At 32.6% G+C, this 18051-nt stretch overlaps 1 protein-coding gene across 3 annotated transcripts in view; it reads left to right on the forward strand.

Moving 5' to 3' along the window:
- LOC101798188 (cadherin-7) overlaps positions 1-14711 on the forward strand; it is a 90449-nt gene extending 75738 nt beyond the window's left edge. Inside the window, exons 2-5 of one of the 3 annotated variants that reach the window (XM_021271417.4) lie at positions 751-868; positions 2626-2674; positions 3331-3582; positions 11028-14711. In XM_021271417.4, the coding sequence (XP_021127092.1) occupies positions 2629-2674; positions 3331-3582; positions 11028-11521 (792 nt within the window). In that variant the 5' untranslated portion in view covers positions 751-868; positions 2626-2628 and the 3' untranslated portion in view covers positions 11522-14711. Of the gene's footprint in view, positions 1-750; positions 869-2625; positions 2675-3330; positions 3583-11027 lie in introns of those variants that run through there. The other 2 variants (XM_027451921.3, XM_027451920.3) reach the window with 2 other exon arrangements.
- Positions 14712-18051: the final 3340 nt, after the last annotated feature.

Here is an 18051-nt window from a genome sequence, read left to right on the forward strand (position 1 = left end):
CAGCAGAACTGAACTCTTCAACAGAAAACACTATTGTTATCTTGCATTCATGAGAAGCACAGGAATAGAATAAGAGTGTTCTTATTGGAATACTTGTTTCTTGTCCCTGTGATTCAGTCAGAACTGTTACCTCTACTATTCATTCCTTTATGAATTGTAAGCAATTTTGAAATCTTTCCTTTAGAGACAAGTTTTGACTGAATTTTACAAAATATATATATTAAAAAAAAAAAAGGAATATATTAATATATTTAGGACTTGGCTTTTTCCTTTTCAACTGGATGCTCGTAAACATAATCCTTTGCAAAAGATTACAGCTCAACACTGATCACAGCAACAGGTAACTAACTATAAGAGGGCCATGTTATAGGCATCTGGAATATATGATTCTTCCACTGCTGTGCAATTTATACTTCAAATACCAGTGCATGACAGGACCTAACTCTCTCATAAGCACTGCAGAGAATTGCTTTTGGTAAATAAAGTAAATTAAGTAAATTTTGGTAAATACAGGTAAATAAAGATACAGGGAAAGTAAGGAAAAGAGTCACATTATACATGTAATAGTATCTCTACATGCATAGGAGTTTAGAAAATTAAAAAAACAAAACAAAACAAAACAAAACACAATATAAGCAGGACTCATGAGAGGGTTGATACTTTGATATGTAACAGAGGAGTTATGTAATGTGCATGTATTTGTGCTTCTTCACATTTCATATAACGAAACCTCAGTGTATTTCGTTACAGGTCATACAGAAAATCAGTGCAATTGATAAAGATGACCCGCCAAATGGCCATCAGTTCTATTTCAGTTTAACAGCAGAGGCAGCAAATAACCACAATTTTACACTTCAGGACAACAAAGGTAGATAACTTGGTTTTTTTTTTTGCTTTTTTTTTGGGGGGGAGGGGTAAATATTCACAACCAACACCTTTCATTTTGAATATATCATGCTGATAATGACCTACATAAACACTGGTAAGGACATAAATTAAAGTGCAATCAGCTTCAAAAGTATTTTTATAGATTGTCTGTCAAGGGAATAAAGCTGCTGTCTGAATCATTTAAAGTCTTGAGCCAAACAGAGTAGCTTCTTTCTTATTGTATTTTTTTCCAGAAGGCAGTCTTTTCACATTTTTCCCTTGTATTTATATTTTTGTTTTATTTTGTTTTAATCCAAAATAGATTATACTTTGGGGCAATAACTGAAAAATGTCCATGAATCAATATTTTATTAATTCAACTCAGGGCAAAAAAAAATGCGTGCACAAGTTTTTTGTTTGTTTGTTTTTGTTTTTGTTTTTCTTATTTTTTGTTGTTTTTATTTTGTTTTGTTTTGTTTTATGCACCGTTTCAATAAGTATACTACCTACAGAGGAATGATTTTGAAAACAAAAGCATTTACACTGAGTTCTTACTATTATTTCCCCAGACATTTATGAAAAGACTCCTGTTGACATAAAGTTTTTATTAGTTAAATATCTGAGAACATGCTTCTAATTAGTGCTCTCATTAGTTGCACTGCACAGTATAGCATCTGAGCATGTATCAGTCAGTTTAGCTGTTAGCTGAGGCAAGTAGAACTAAATAGACACCATCTTAGTCTTGCATTGCTCTTCTGTGCACCAGCCTGGAGAAAAGGAGGCTCAGGGGTGACCTTATTGCTCTTTACAGGTACCTTAGAGGAGGCTGTAGTGAGGTAAGGGTTGGTCTGCTCTCCTGTGTGCCTGGTGACAGGACGAGGGGGAATGGGCTTAAGTTGCGCCAGGGGAGTTTTAGGTTGGATCTTAGGAAGAACTTCTTTACCGAAAGGGTTGTTAGACATTGGAACAGGCTGCCCAGGGAAGTGGTGGAGTCACCATACCTAGAAGTCTTTGAAAGACGTTTAGATGTAGAGCTTAGGGATACGGTTTAGTGGGGACTGTGTTAGGTCAGAGATTGGACTCGATGATCTTGAGGTCTCTTCCAACCTAGAAATTCTGTGATTCTGTGATTCTATGTATCAGCATTATCCAGAGTTACAAAGCGATCATTATTAATAAGAAAAAAGAAGCATATGGTGGACTAAGGTGTACTGTTTGTACAGAAAGACCTTGAACAACAGTCACTAAGTACATGGGAACTAATAAAGACCTCTCACACAGGCATTTATTGCCTTAGTCTTCATGTAGTATTGACATGTTTAACTTTCTTCATATTAGCAGCATACAATTTGAAACTAAAATTTGTAAATAGTGGTCAAAATAATAAAAATGCATTAGAATAAGACTAAGAAGTCTGATGCTGTTACAAGTTCTGCAAAGTACTCAATAAAAAGACAGTCCATCTTCCAAAGAACTTACAATTTGCAAAGGGTAATAACAGACCATTGCAATGCCAGTAAAATCAATGGAGTTACGAGGCAGAACCAGTTGCCTCTTCTGATGTTTTAGCTTTAGATATATTTCACATGGTTCTGTATGAGGAAATGTTTGTATTTTTTTGCCAGATAGGTCATAATAGATGACACAATAAGATACCTATACTAGATTATCAATGAATCTGACTATACATAGACAGATAGATAGATGATACATGTAGCTAGACAGACCGACCGACCAACCTTTTCTATACATTTCTAGGAGATGTATCTCCCTACCTCTCAGGAGCGGTCAACCTGTATTGAACACAGTGAGTTATGCACATATTTTCTGGAACACCTGGACATTTTAGTCACCCAAATCAGCAACGTCGAAGCACATGTGATTATATTAGCCAACTTGCTGACTCTCAGCTGAGACTGAAAACAAACACGTCTTTGTTATACATGCAATTACATGTATTTGTGCTCCAAGAGGTTATTTTTATATTTCAAAAAATATATATTAATTGGTGTTCAGAACCTACTCACCTATGCATATATTCTCTTATTCCATGCTCTCTATATCTGTGAATAATTGAAATAGATCCATGGAAATTAGACCTGAAACATGAATATAAATACTTAAACTGATTACTGAAGTGTGATTTTTTTTTCTTCTCTTTTACGATACTCTCATCTTCAGCTGTATATTGAGACTGTGGAACTGTGAGCATACTAAAAACAAATAGACCTCTGCAATTTTGAAATAGTTTTTCATGGACAACAGGAATATTTTTTTTTAGTTGAACATGAATTCTCAGCTAATCCTACCTCTGCAGATTAAGGAATATACGATCCATATAAATTCATTGAAATAATAAAAATGCGTTTCTAAAGTCTTCTGAGAGAAAGGCTGTATTTCTTATAGACTTATATTCTTGAAAGGCCAAGTATTTTACATTTATCTTTTTATTCCTTTATATAGATAACACAGCAACAGTATTAACCAGAAGAAATGGCTTCCGAAGACAGGAACAATCTGTTTTTTATTTGCCAATATTCATTGTGGACAGTGGGTCACCTTCACTAAGTAGCACTAATACACTCACCATCAGAGTCTGTGACTGTGATGCAGATGGTATTGCTCAGACATGCAATGCAGAGGCATACATATTGCCTGCAGGACTTAGCACTGGAGCCCTGATAGCAATATTGGCTTGTGTATTAACTCTGCTGGGTAAGTCTTCTTTCTGTTACAATTTTTTTCAATGCAATGTATTGTAATTAGCAAAAGAAAAAAGAAAAAATATGTATAGATATACACACACTATTTCATTTATTTATTTATTTTTAATCACTAAATTAAGCACATTCCAGGAAGAACAGCATTTTGTATCACGAGCCACACAAAACCTTCCTTCTGTGATTTTCAAGATCAGATACTTTCTAATTTAAGCTGACTCCAGAGGTATATATGAAATAATATTAGAAGAAAAAAGATTATTTACAACAAATTTAATATTTAAAAAATGCAGCTTATGTATGTATTTCTCTAGTTTAGTATAAGAGCTGTTTTTTTCCAGATTAATTACTTTGTAATCAGTGTGTGTTCTTTTCAGAGATGCAACTTTTTTCAAAAATTGATTTGTAGAGAACAAAAGATACCCAGGAAATACAACAGATATAATTTACTGATTAGAATCATCTTATTTAATTGAACATTTTCTACAGAATGATCTTTTGTTATTCCTGCAACTGGTGTCTCTCTTGGATTTTATGTTGTGCAGTGAAACTACTGCTAGATAGAAGACAAAGGGAGAAACCAGCTTGTGAATAGCAGAACAGTGTCACGAGCTTAGTTTGTTTAGCATTTTTCATTTCATGAAAAGTCCTGAAACAAAATGCCTAGATGATACTACACAGGTACAAATCAGGGAATAAAGATGAAGGATCATCCTTGCAACTGTGATATGCAGATAAGGAGAGGTGCAATTTTACTTATTGTCAGAGAGATCTACTGTAAAAAGGTCCTGATTCAGCACACAAGAATTCTCACGAGTGTTATCACTAAAGAGATTCGTCTATTCCTTTACTGCACATATCAGCCTAAGGGGAAGGAGAAGACTGAAGTCTCCTCAAATTTATATGATCATAAATCAAATCAAAAGATTTTTGTCTGCATTTTTGTTCAAGCCAGTATTTTAACCACATATGGGAAATTTCTCATTGACTGATTCACCTCACAGTAAGCCATTAGAAGGAAATGTTTCTTTTGCTACAAACAATTCCAAAGGACTCAGAAAAAGGAATCTTCTTGTACTGTTGTTAGAGAATAAGAAAAATCACTACTTCTACAATGAACCCAAACAACTTACTCAATGTCTGTGTATAGGAGACATTTCCCAAGTTTTTCAGCTTTTTGACCAAAGGAAAAAAAAAGTTAAAAACATAAGGTTGTTTAATCTCACTCAACATGTGTAAAGACCAAGGCTTAAGGAGAAATACAAATGAATGATCATCAACAATTCTAATCAACATTTTTAATACATTTTCCTCTAGCAATATTTCTAGTCCATATCTATTCCCAAATGAACTTTATTTGCACATGCAGGTAAATAGAAACAAATAGGAAAAAATATTTTCAAATAAATATATAATGTTAGGCTTTTCTCTTGTATCAAATGGCATTGACATTAATGGACATTAATTGACATTAATCACCTGTTGAAAACATTGGTTCAATGTATTTAAGAATTCTGTAATGATAGCAATTAACTTAAACCCAAACTGAAATGTCACCATTTCTGTTATATATAAACAAGGGAATTTCTGAATAATGCATTAGAAACTACTGTAGCTAAAAGTTAGGTTGGCCTGGGCATGAGCTTCTCAGAAATATGAACCATATTTGAAGTTCTATACCGTAGTTGAAGAAGACTGTTCAGTGGAAACACAGCATTGTGCCAGAGACTGCTTATTCCACTCAGTGTAGCACAGCTCAAACACAACCAATAGATAAGGTAACCTGAGGTTTTATCCCAGTCACTTCTAGATTGTGCTGAACAAGCATTTCGTAAAGAACTGAGGATAAACTATGCGAACATAGTGTTTAAATAACTGGTTGTGCACTGAAAATGAATCTGACAGACAACCACCTCACCATTGATTTTAGTTGTCAAAGAATTGGACTTCAAATTTAGCTATCTGAAAGTGTTACTGTTGTTTATCCAAGTAGATATTTCTATGTAATCTCATCACTTTTCCTTCTGGATACAATTCGGAGTTGAAGGCAGTTTAGTCTGTGTTTCTGTGCTAAACTTGGCTTTGAGTCCTGCACTGAGTTGCTGGATCCTGCAGCTGCTTTATTCCTGGTATCAGTCTTAATAAAGAAGAGGTACCAAAGCATCACTGATGACCAGTGAAACACTAATCAAGTGTTGCTTGTCTTGTTCCAGAGCCTTTCTTTTTCTCTTATTTCTTCCCAGAAGGCAGTTGTTGGCTCAGCTGAATGGCAATAATGCTCGGAATTTTCTTTTTACATTAATTCCCAAGGAAAGCAAAGAAACAAACAAAAATCAAAAATGAGGAAACAAAAAACACCAAACAAACAAAGAAATAAAATAATGAAGATCAACTAGTACTACATAAAAAATAAGTTTAAACTTGTGTGCTTCCAGGGCTGAGACAGGTTACTGGATCAAAACTTTTTTTTTTTTTTTTCCTCTGATTAAAATTTAAAATACACTGCAAATCCAGTCACATTCATCAATGTCATCTCAATGTAAGTTTCAGTTGCAAAGCAGAGGAGAGATTTGTATAACTGTCATGAATGAATGCATTCTGGTTGTAATATCTTGAAATTGCAACAAACTCTTATCTGCTTAAAGTTAGAATGATATGCTTTGATATTCGTTCCTCCCTACACATCCTTTTGCCTAATAACCATTTGTCTAAAAGAAGACTCGGATTGTCTCAGTGGGATTTCTTAGTGTTCTTATTTTTACTTAAACAACTGATCAATTTTAGACAAGCACAATGGTTTCAGTGATTGTAAGAAGAAAAAAAGTTACTACATTATACCAACTTATTATAATCACATATAATGTGGCATAGTTGTTTTTTTTTTTTTCAAAGTTAAATAATTTTAAAAGTTATAAACATTTTACCACATTTTTTCTCCTTCTTAGATTGATTTATGGAGATTAAATTCTAAATTTTATTCCACATTCAAGCTTCACCGGTACTTTGTTAATTACCCTAAAACCTCTATAATCATTCACTCTGCAGTGAGGCTGTGTTTTAAAGAAAAACAAACAAACAAACAAACAAACAACAAAAAAAAACTGCTTGCAAATTATTCTATTAAAAGCATATGAAAAGCTAGTTTGTATTTATTTTAGACTGTACATAATTTTTAGAGAAGTAAAAAGGAATTTTACCTGCTTTTAAAATTACATGGTAATTTAATTCAATGTAATTTGTTTTTCAGTTAGCATCTTCCAGACAAAATAACTGCTTTTGTAACAAGTGCTTAGCATAAAATGTATACATAAAATCATACATACAAAAATAATATTCACCTGTAAATAACCCAATCATATTTGAGAGGTTAAATATTTTATTTGTATTGAAGCAATAGAAATTCGTTATTTTTATCTTCCATATTTCAGAATAAAATTTATTAGCCCCAGCATTTTTCTCAAAACAATGTAGCAAACCTCCTCTTAATCTGGCTTTAGATTTTACAAGTTAATGATAGGTTGATTACCTTTCGAAATACAGATTTAAAGTATTACTTGTTTTCAATTAAGGGACCAGTAAATAATTGTAAGTAATATTAACATATTACTTACAAAAGCCTAATACAATCAGCCATGTAATTTTGTGACTCTTAAACAGGAAGAAACAGTACTAGTAATAAGGATCTTATGACTAAATGGGTAAAATGGATATGGGATAGGACAATGCAGTATGTATGGACTGGGTCTTACAGTTGAAAAATGATAAATCAATAATTGTTTCAGTTTGGAGGTAATTCAAATTGAGTCATTTAAAAGGTGGCTGACTATGCAATGCAGAACCTGTTTTCTGAAAATTATAGAGCCTACTAATGTTACTCAGTCTAGGCATTCAAAGGTTACAATCACTTTGCAAAAAGCAATCTAAACTGATTAAGCAACAGTTATACATGAAGCTTGTTAACTGGAAATTAAATATACATTTCCTGAGTCTTGGCCTCTGTATTCTCAAATCTCTTCTGACTGTACTAGTAACTGCAATGTGTAATTAAACAGGTTTGTGTGCTTCTCGGATGGCTGAGGGTCTCCAATCTTCAACTTTATAACTCATGACACACCTAAGGCATAAAGCAATGGCATGTTCATTTGCAGCTGACATGGCTTACTGCTATAGTAAATGCCAGGCTTAGGAGCGAAGTATATACAGGGTATGATAATGATTGTGATTTAGCTCTGTCCTTTTACAGCTCTGCCTGTTTCTGAGTGTAGGCTTCTCCTTTAGGTTTTTTGAGGGCTATTATAGCTTCTTTACAATGACACTGTAGTTGCCCTGAGTACAAACAGAAATTTTAATGCTAAAACAGAGAAGCACAGGTAAACTAAACCTAACTTTTTGCAAGATCACACTAAAGTGAAAACGTGATAATAATTCCACAAAGCACAATGCAATGTAGCAAACTAAAAACTTTTCTTATATTCAAGGGCATTAGTTTAAAAACTGATTTAGGTGAACTGAAACTACTGATACTATGATTGTAGTTATACCAACACAAAGATAAAATTACATTTTATCACAGATAATATAAATACAAATGCCAAGGTTCTGCCAGTTGTTGTACCTATTAAACAAAATAAACATTTCCAACAATTCTGGTAAACCAGAACAAAAAGTTAGTTTAGATATTTCTCTATTAGTTTTAGTTATTCACTTATAATCATTAGTTTCAATATCATTTATTTATTTATTTTAATCGCATACGGAATCAGTATTGACATTTCATCAGCTTGGCATCAGTTTGGTGTGCTGGTATAGAGACAATGGCCAAAATGTACAATACATGTGTTACTAAAACTTTTTCACTGTGTTTTATTTCTTCTCTATGATACTGTGTTCTCTATATGTTCAGACAGTCACTGACTTGATCTCTGCTTTTGTGATAAATTTAGGGGTAAAAATGACAATGAGAAATGGATAAGCTTTACAAATCATTTTCACTTTATTTAGTTACCAATATAATGTGGTTTGCACTTGTATACATCTGTGCAGTTGCTGAAATGCAGCTAAAGCTTTGTTCATTTAGAGGTTAAACATTATTGTTCATAGCTGTTGGAATGCAGATAAATTAATAATCTCATAAAGCCATCTACATGCTAAAAGGTTTAACCTTTAGAAAGACTCCATATTTTTCTTGACTTCAAACGGGGATGTGATGTATAAGGAATACTACATAAAACACTCATTGCATCATGACTTTATTTCACCTTCAGCCAGACTTACCTACTGAGCTTCATATTTTTCACTTATTAAAGGTATTTAACTTTGAAAATTAAGTCTGTTAAGAATGACAGTGGTGTGAAAACACGTGCACTTGATTAAAGGAAATGATTATCTGCTTACTTACTTGGCAATAAAAAATGTCGATACATTTTAAAAATGCTCAAAAAATAGAAATCAATAGCAATCTTGACTTAAATGTATTTTAGTACTGTCAACAACCTAATTTGTCTCTCACTTAAAAATACCTTTTATAATAAGGAAAAAACAGTAAGAGTAGAATCCAACTGTTGTCTATATAATTATGATAATTTTATGTTATCTGTTTTATAATTTACAACTTAATTTGTATTATACAATGATCAAAATGTTTTGAAATTTCATAAAAAACACTTTAAAGGTCAAAATCCTATATCATCAAACTACTTATGTAAATACTGTTGAAAGCAAAGTGCCCCAAACCAGTGGCTCCTGAATTTAATACACAAGACATAATTCAGTGAGATGCCAGGAGGAAAAAAAAGTGAAAGAGTGATGATGATACTGAAGTGTTATAAAGTCATAAGACATCTGTTAATAGATGGATCATTGAACCTGTACCTCATATTTACTATAAATATATATATATATAAATAAATTAAAAATATTTTCCTAATTTATTTTCCTAAAATATTAATATATTTAAAAAAGGGAAAAAATGAACTTGTTCTAGTTTTCCTTTTAAACAAACATTACTCCAAAGGAAATTATGACAATATCAGTGGAAATATAGCAGTTTTCTACATGTACAATCTCTGAATGACTGGTTTAATCCTAACCAAGTGATCCCCATACTAAGTCATGTCTCACAATGACTAGATTGATAATGATTTTCAAAAGTTCCTCCCTGAAAAGAAAGGCTTTCAACCATATTCTGTATTATTAAATTTATGGAGGGCATTTCTGAGACAGCCTAGAGAATATCAATCTTAATTTTATCTCAACCAGTTGTTCCTTTTTTCAGAAATGTATACAGAATTTAGTAGGCATATCAAAGTACTGTAAGTAATGATGGCAAACCTTAGATATTTCAATATAAAAAATAGTATATTCTTAACATTAAAAATATAGATAATATTATAAGGAATGATCAATTGAATATGGAATGATACTTACTTTTCAATGTACCATTATTTTTACAGTCGTAGAGATGCCTGCTCTTTTCTAGGATTATCATTAACTCAGCAAATGTTATCCAGATGCTACAGGACAGTATTAATCACTTTGTGATTAATATGACTCACATTTCATCATGTCCCACATATGGGCGCAATATTCATATTGCAGGTTCCATACTTTGTGTATCAGTAATGGTGTTTCTCTACCAAATCTGTATTTGAAAAAGATGAATCTTGAGTTTGTTTTTCTCAGTTTTTTTGGCTGTCACTGACACTTAATATTAGATTTCAGTCTGATGAAAAATTTAAGGATTATAATTCTAAAATGATTACCTTGTCTAGAACTGGCTGATCCAGCAAATTTCAGTCCTAGAATTTCTCATAAGAAGTAATTCATAAATCTGAAGAACAGTGCTTTGCACTTAAAAGGAAAGTGCATTCTTATATATTCTTTTAGTCCACAAGCTAAGACTGTTTTATGTTACACATTGCTTAATAATTAAGTCTTCACCAGTCTAGGAAGACTTTTTGTTTGTTTGTTTGTTGTTTGTTTGTTTGTTTCCCAGCAGAGATTGGCCATATACTTTAATTCAGTGACTTCCCAAACTATGGTCATTAAATTCTATTCAGTTACTTTGCAAATGTGCTTTTACCGCTTGGGCAATTAAGAGTTCAGGAAATTTTTTTTTTTTTAATTATTATTATTTCATAGCTATGACATTGTAACACTCATACTGAAACAGTATTAAAATTTGCATTTAAAAGATAGCATAGGATATAGAGTTAGAGAAGAAAACATTAATTCACAATGTTTTTTGAAATAGATTCTTTAACATCTAAAAAGCTCGTGGTTTAAAAGCCATTTTATAACCTGCTAGATTTGAAATCTAACTCTATAAATTACCTGCTACTCCTTGTGTCGTTATCCATATAAATTAATGAGTGCTTCAACCACTACCAAAATATGAGCAAATTTTAGTATTGCTAAAACTTCAGTCTTTTTGCATTCCAGTTCTCGTCTTGCTGATTGTCACCATGAGGCGACGGAAAAAAGAGCCCCTCATTTTTGATGAAGAGAGAGATATCAGAGAGAACATTGTCAGGTATGATGATGAGGGTGGTGGAGAAGAAGACACTGAGGCTTTTGACATGGCTGCCTTGAGAAACCTCAACATCATCCGAGACACCAAGACCAGGAGGGACGTGACACCTGAGATTCAGTTCTTGAGCAGACCAACTTTTAAAAGCATCCCAGATAATGTAATTTTTAGGGAATTTATCTGGGAGAGACTAAAAGAAGCTGATGTGGACCCCTGCGCACCACCCTATGACTCCCTGCAGACATACGCCTTTGAGGGAAATGGCTCAGTGGCAGAGTCACTCAGCTCCTTAGATTCGATCAGCTCAAACTCTGACCAGAACTACGATTACCTCAGTGACTGGGGCCCTCGCTTTAAAAGGCTTGCAGATATGTATGGGACTGGACCAGACTGCTTATACTCATAGCCTTGGAACCTTTCTCTGAAAATGCACTGAAGAATACTAAAATAAAAAACTCAACTTTACAGACAGAAGAAAGTTGTAAATAGTTCTCCATTTTTAATATTTTTTTCTTTTTTTCTTTTTGACTTGGTGGAACATATCTTCATTAAACTTGTCCTAGGGATTGCACTGACCACATAGCATATGAGCATTTGAGGCATTTTTGATAAAATGAAATGCTCAGACATGTTCAAATAGATAGCATCATAAGATACCTTCAGAGGCAACTCACTTTCAAGAGTGTTATGCACTGTAACCTTAATGAGTCAATTACACTCTGTAGATGCCTTTACAGTATTGCTATATCTAGAACACAAAGTCTTTGATATAAGTGTAAGAAGCAAATTAACAAATATAATTCAGTACCATATGACAATATATAGTATTTGCAAATGTAGGCCTTTTAGCAAACTTTTTTTTACAATGCTGCATGCAGCTTGCTAAACTAAAAAAAAAGTACAGAAATGAAAACAAACAAAAACCCAGATCATTTTTTTGTTTGTCCCTGCTTTTTTCAAATTTAGTTAATTGAAAGTCTCTGTAAATTCCTGGATAGTTTTATGAATATATATATGAAGAGATACATATTACTATTTGTTCTAAGAAACTCCATGTTTGTCATCAACTTACTGATGTGGTTTACACACCACATAAAATCAGAAATATGGAGTGGTATCCTCAAGGTTGAAAAGTTTTGTGATGCCCATGTAGGTATAGAAAATATGTTGCTATCTATTTGTTATTTTTTATTATCTCTTCTGATTTGTACAGGAGAATTTATCCTTTTTTATTATTATTTGACATAAAGCATTATATTTATTTTGGAGCTCTAATCTCCACTAAATTCAGGTCCATTTTACTGCCTCATGGTATTAGACTTGTCAGAACATGCTGATTTTTCTCCAGTCTCAGATAAATGAAGCGTGGAAATAGAGAAATTACAGTAAAGCAATTGAGCCCACCATTCATCTCTCAGAAATGAGAGCAGCCACAAGGACACACAGTTGTTCTTCTGAGCCACTACAATGTCTGAGACATTTAAATAAAATATTTGTACATTGCAGTTCTGGAAAGAAGACCACAGAGTAGCTGGGCGTGTCTTTAATGCAAGATATAATTTTCAAGGTCAAATATCCTATATACTTCAAAGACTTTAAACACCCTGCTTTTCCCCCTCCCGTTATCTTTTGCTGCTGATGACAGTAAAAGACTCTTAAATTTCTTTCTTATGTTAAGCAATGTAATGGTATTAATTCCAGAAACTATCTTTAGATCTTTCTGCACATATGTATTTTCCCCAAAGGTGTTAACTCAGTATACATAATTTCTACACTGGTTCAGGAGTGCCAAAACAGAAAGAAAACTACTGTTGCTTAAAATACTGTATGGTTTTGAAGTAGGATTTCTTAGAATAAGATAACTTTTTTATTATTCTATTTATACTTTATCTTTCATGATTTATTATTAGACAATAAGGCATATAATCAAGTAAAGTAGTGTTTTTAAGTATTATTTCAGATTATTTTGTTTGAGATAATCTGTAGATGAGTTTCTAAATTAGACTATGCTCCTACGAACTCTTTTGCTTGTACCTAACTTGCAATGATTTGACTTGCCAGCAATTACTGAGAGTCATTCAGAATTGTTTGCAGGATTTTATCTGTGAATAGAAGGTACTACATAGAGAATGATCACTCCAAAAGTACGTATTTCTGAAAGAAAGATCCTTGTACTGAAATGTATGGGTGACAGAAGGCTGGGAGAATGGAAATTATCGTTAAGGCTTTTTTTTGCAGCCCAGCATTATCAATTTACTATGTGAAAGTGGCCTTCAGCTTCATCAGAGAAAAGCAAAATAATTTTAATCATCTGCAACATGGATGTTTAATTTTGAGTTACACTTTGGTAGACAATCATTGATTCATAATTCAGTAGATTTGCTTCTAGTTGTACTAAATATATATATATGTATGTATATATATATATATGACAGATTTTGTAATGGAACTGAAAGATATTGCCTATGACTTTTAGTCATACCTGTAAGATTTTCAATAAAAATTAAAAAAAGAAAAAAAGAGAGAATGATCCACGTTTATAGTTCAATGAGAGTGAAAAATACTGCAGGAGTTAATTGGGTATTAGATCAGCAAGGTGTCAGGAGAACAGTTTTTGATTAATCTACTTTTTGTTTGTGGGAAGACTAAAATTAAGGTGTCAAAAGATGCTGATTGTAGCACATAACACTTAAAGGAGATTTAAACATGGTTTAGAGTAAACACAGTTTTCTTGCTGTTCTATGGTATATTTTTGGGAAAAACAAACAAACAAAACCAAAAACAAGCAAACAAACACAGAAACCCCCCTTCCTATAGCTCAACTGCATTAGTTTTATGTAAGTGTGTGTTTTCTGTGGAAAGAAGTATGTTTCATTCTAATGCCATAAAAAATCCTGCATATATTTGTTTGCTGTTCTGATATAATCTAGTAAATTTTTGTTACACTACATATGTTTACCTATTAACAATTATTTCAGCAAAAGAGAAAGAGGGAAATCCCTTACATTCAGTGACAGATGTTACCATAGTATATACATTTGCATAATATAATGCTCTCTGTAAGTTACCATTTGTCTATATGTTTTCACGGTTAAGGTCCTGATTCAAATTCTTTCTTTTAGTGTTATTTATGTTGTATAATCTGATGTCATAATCTATAGTTTACTGTCCAAATATAAGAAATATTTTCTCTATCCCTGAAAAATTATGGAAATGTTGATCAGATTAATTAGAAAAGCTTTTTAAAAAAAAAAATCCCTATTTTATTTATTTGCTAAACTTTCTGAAGAGCTGTAGTATCAACCTACAGGCCTCAAGTCCTCCTTAAAGAGTATGTCAACCTTTGCAGTAACATCCATCTTAGAGTAACATCCTTTCATCATATGACAACTGAATAGATTTTTTAAAATTGAGATTTCCAAGCCCCTTGAAAAGTCTACTTTAAGAGTGCCACTAAAAATAGCACTCTTGGTAAATTCAGATTGTAAATTATACCATCTGAATTATACCATCTAAAGATTTAAGGCAAGACTCAGCTTTCACCAGTGTAAAAATCTACTGCATTGAGCAATTCAGAAGTTACATTATTGTAAAGAGTGGATGTCTTTTTTTTTTTTTTTTTTTTTTTTTTAAGACTAGATTTACATGTACATATTTCTCTTCTGAATCCAAAAGGTGAAAAATCATCAATATATTTAAAAATTCCACCCACCTACTGTTTATTTTAAAATGCCTTATTAAACTAGAAAATATCCCAACAAATTAACCCTACCCTCAAATTTATCCCCATTAATTCACAGAATATTTGATTGACATTGTCACCGAATGAATCATAGAATAGCTTGGGCTGGAAGTGACCTTAAAGATAATCTAGTTCCAGCTCCTCTGCCACAGGCAGGCATGCGACTAAATCAGGTTGCCCAGGGCCTCATCTAACCTGGTCTTAAACACCTCCAGGAATGGGGCATCCACAACCTCTCTGGGCAACCTGTTTCAGTGCCTCACCAGCCTCTGAATTTCCTCCTAATCTCTAATCTAAATCCCCACTCTTTTAGTTTAAAACCATTCCCCCTTTTCCTGTCATTATCTGATTGAGTATAGTAGAAAATTATTTCTGGACTCAGGCAAAACTTTTAAGACTGCCCATGCAATAAAACCTTATTTTTTTACTTATTTTTTTTCCTCTTAATATTGTTACCAAAAATAGTTTAATATCTGTTAGAAATTTGTCAAGAACTACTATTTCTACAATGCTGTAAAGCCATGGATTATTTACTATAGAATCAGATTGAAATTCTTATTCCTAGAAGCGATGTAAATATTAATGGAGTTTAATGGCTGCTTGATTAATTAAGGTCATAAAGCAATTGTACATCATAACAATGAGCTTAAAGTTGAACCAAAACTAGAAAAAAAGTTAAAAGTTTTGTTTTCTCCTACTCCCCAACCTTTCTGCCAAATCCAGAATTTGTTTTAATTGTATATGAAAGCAAAAAGAGTCTAAGCTAGACAGAGCAGACAATTGGATCTTGGTCTCCTAAGAGACCAAAGCTGAGAGAACAAAGGCTAATAGACTCTTTGCTAGGTCATGCAATTCAATTATTCCAGTGTGATGATGTCTTGACTCACAGGTCATACTAACCTGGACCTGTAAAGTTTTTTGTTAGTTTGTTTGTTTCTGTTAAATCTAGTTTTCTTGGTGAAAGGCTTATGCTTGGATGATTTTTTTTTTTAATTTTTGTTTGTTTTTGTTTTTCTTTTGGTCAAGAACATACAAGCCAAAATATATCTTGACTCTTCTGCAGTCTTGACTAGAAACCCATCTTATTGTCTTCTGTTAATGAGACAGAATAAAGTCCTGAGATGTTCAAGAAGTTGTGGAGAAAAAGCTAAAGACAGCATCAGCAGACTGCAGTGAAACAAATGCATCACTTTATCTAAACATGAGCTCACAAAAACAAAGCTGTCATTAACACCATTCAAATCATGATATGGGTCTAATCTAACAACTTAAAACATGATGTCATTTTCTAGCATTAATATCAGTAATATTTACATTCTTAGCAAAGACTTTAGAATAGTTGAGGTTCTTCACTTGGCAGTTTCACCATTACTATTTATATCATATTCTTGATGCATGGAAAAAGACGGGAAAGTTACAAAAAGTAAAACAGTACAAGTACAAAATGGCCCTGTGTGCACTGACTTTTAATACAGTATTTTAGTCATCATTCTCCCTTAGTGCTCCCCAATGCACTGATTTCTTTTCCTTTCATTGAAACCAGCTACTCATCTATTAGACATATGATATCTAGCCAGGTATTTAAGTCACTTTAGACCGTTCAAGTCTGAAAAGAATGGTCAGGCAGAATTTTGATGTCTTAATGACATTATGTTTTAATCTCTTATTTACTTATTGACCAAAATATCCTTTATTATTATCACACTGTTGAAATGATATGAGGAAGTGTTTACCAATGCACCTATAAGAGGCCAGGTGAAATCCTGATCATGTTGAATTACCTTGACAGTGACTTTCAAGATGTACCAAATTTATGCTTTTTTAGGGGAGTCTGATAAATGACCACTGATAGCATCAAGATGACAGAGTGTCAGTTTGAACTGGATACTTTTTCTTTTTGCACAATCTTTTACTTTCAATAAGCCACAATTCTCATTTTTTGATGGTAAAACAAATATATTATTAGGAAAGTTTTAATAGAATAAGCTATTTGCTACCAGCACAGTACATACAACATTTTTGTGTGAGTACTCTTTCTGTCAAAGTTCATTTCTGATATTTATAGACAGTATAGACAAATATAGAAAGTATATAAAGCTCTTCCTCCCTATAATTAAGAACATATAGAATTTTCATGCTATCAAAATCAAATTATGACACTTCACTTTTAATAGGACTTTGTGACCATCATCCATGACATACAACCTAAATAGATTATGATCTTCCTGTTTTGGAGTCTGTTATCTTGCTCTTGCTTGAGATTTTACTAACACAGAAAGTGGTAGCAGCAACTAAACAAAAAGGAAATTTAAAACACCTTTTATTTTTTATTGCTTCATACCTGATCTAATGATGTGAAAAATAACATTTTAGCAGATGCTGCTGGAATATGAAAATTCCTCTGAACTAGCAATGTTTCCATACTGTGGAATGAGATCTTCCAACACTCTATGGTATTTGTCCTAGTCTCATCTTATTCGAATATATAAATTAAAACAAACAAACAAACAAAAAAACTATGAAGGAGAAAGATTAAATATCTCAGTGGCAAGCTTAATATGAAACTTGATATTCCTCAAAACATTAAGCTTTCCTAGTTTGTGTGTAATGAATCTGTGAATGAGCTCTCATAGGATGTATAATCTGTTGATGTGGTCACCATTCCTACATAAGAATGGCTGGATATTTGTTCAATTTCTTCTTCCCCTCAATTTCTAGTAGAGCTTGACTTTGATATATAGAAACAACTACAGGGATAAAAAAGTACTGTGTAATTGCGACCAAAGACATTAGTACATTGTGAACATTCACGCAGTAAGAAATAAATAAATTAATTAATTAATAAATAAATACTTCTTTAAAGAGTTTAGTAAAAAGAAAAAGATTTTGTCTCCCCCTTCCTCTTTTGTCCTCAGTCCCTTCAAAGATAACATATGACTCTAAATCTTTCTCTAATATATCATTTTGTTGTTTTGGGTACACATTCATTATGTTTTGTAGTAGTCACATGTAGAAGGTGAATGGAGAACAAACTAGCATCAAAGTCAACACCTGAGAATTAGGAAAAAGATTTAATAGTTTCCTACACTTTACTGCTATATGACCTTGACAAACTTGATTCAAGGTAGAATTATCCTTTATCTTTCAGTGTAACTTATATGATAGCAAAATAAAATAATATGAAAAAATGATAC

Source organism: Anas platyrhynchos, chromosome 2 (assembly GCF_047663525.1).
Source record: "Anas platyrhynchos isolate ZD024472 breed Pekin duck chromosome 2, IASCAAS_PekinDuck_T2T, whole genome shotgun sequence".
In the NCBI taxonomy this organism is placed as follows: Eukaryota; Metazoa; Chordata; class Aves; order Anseriformes; family Anatidae; genus Anas; species Anas platyrhynchos.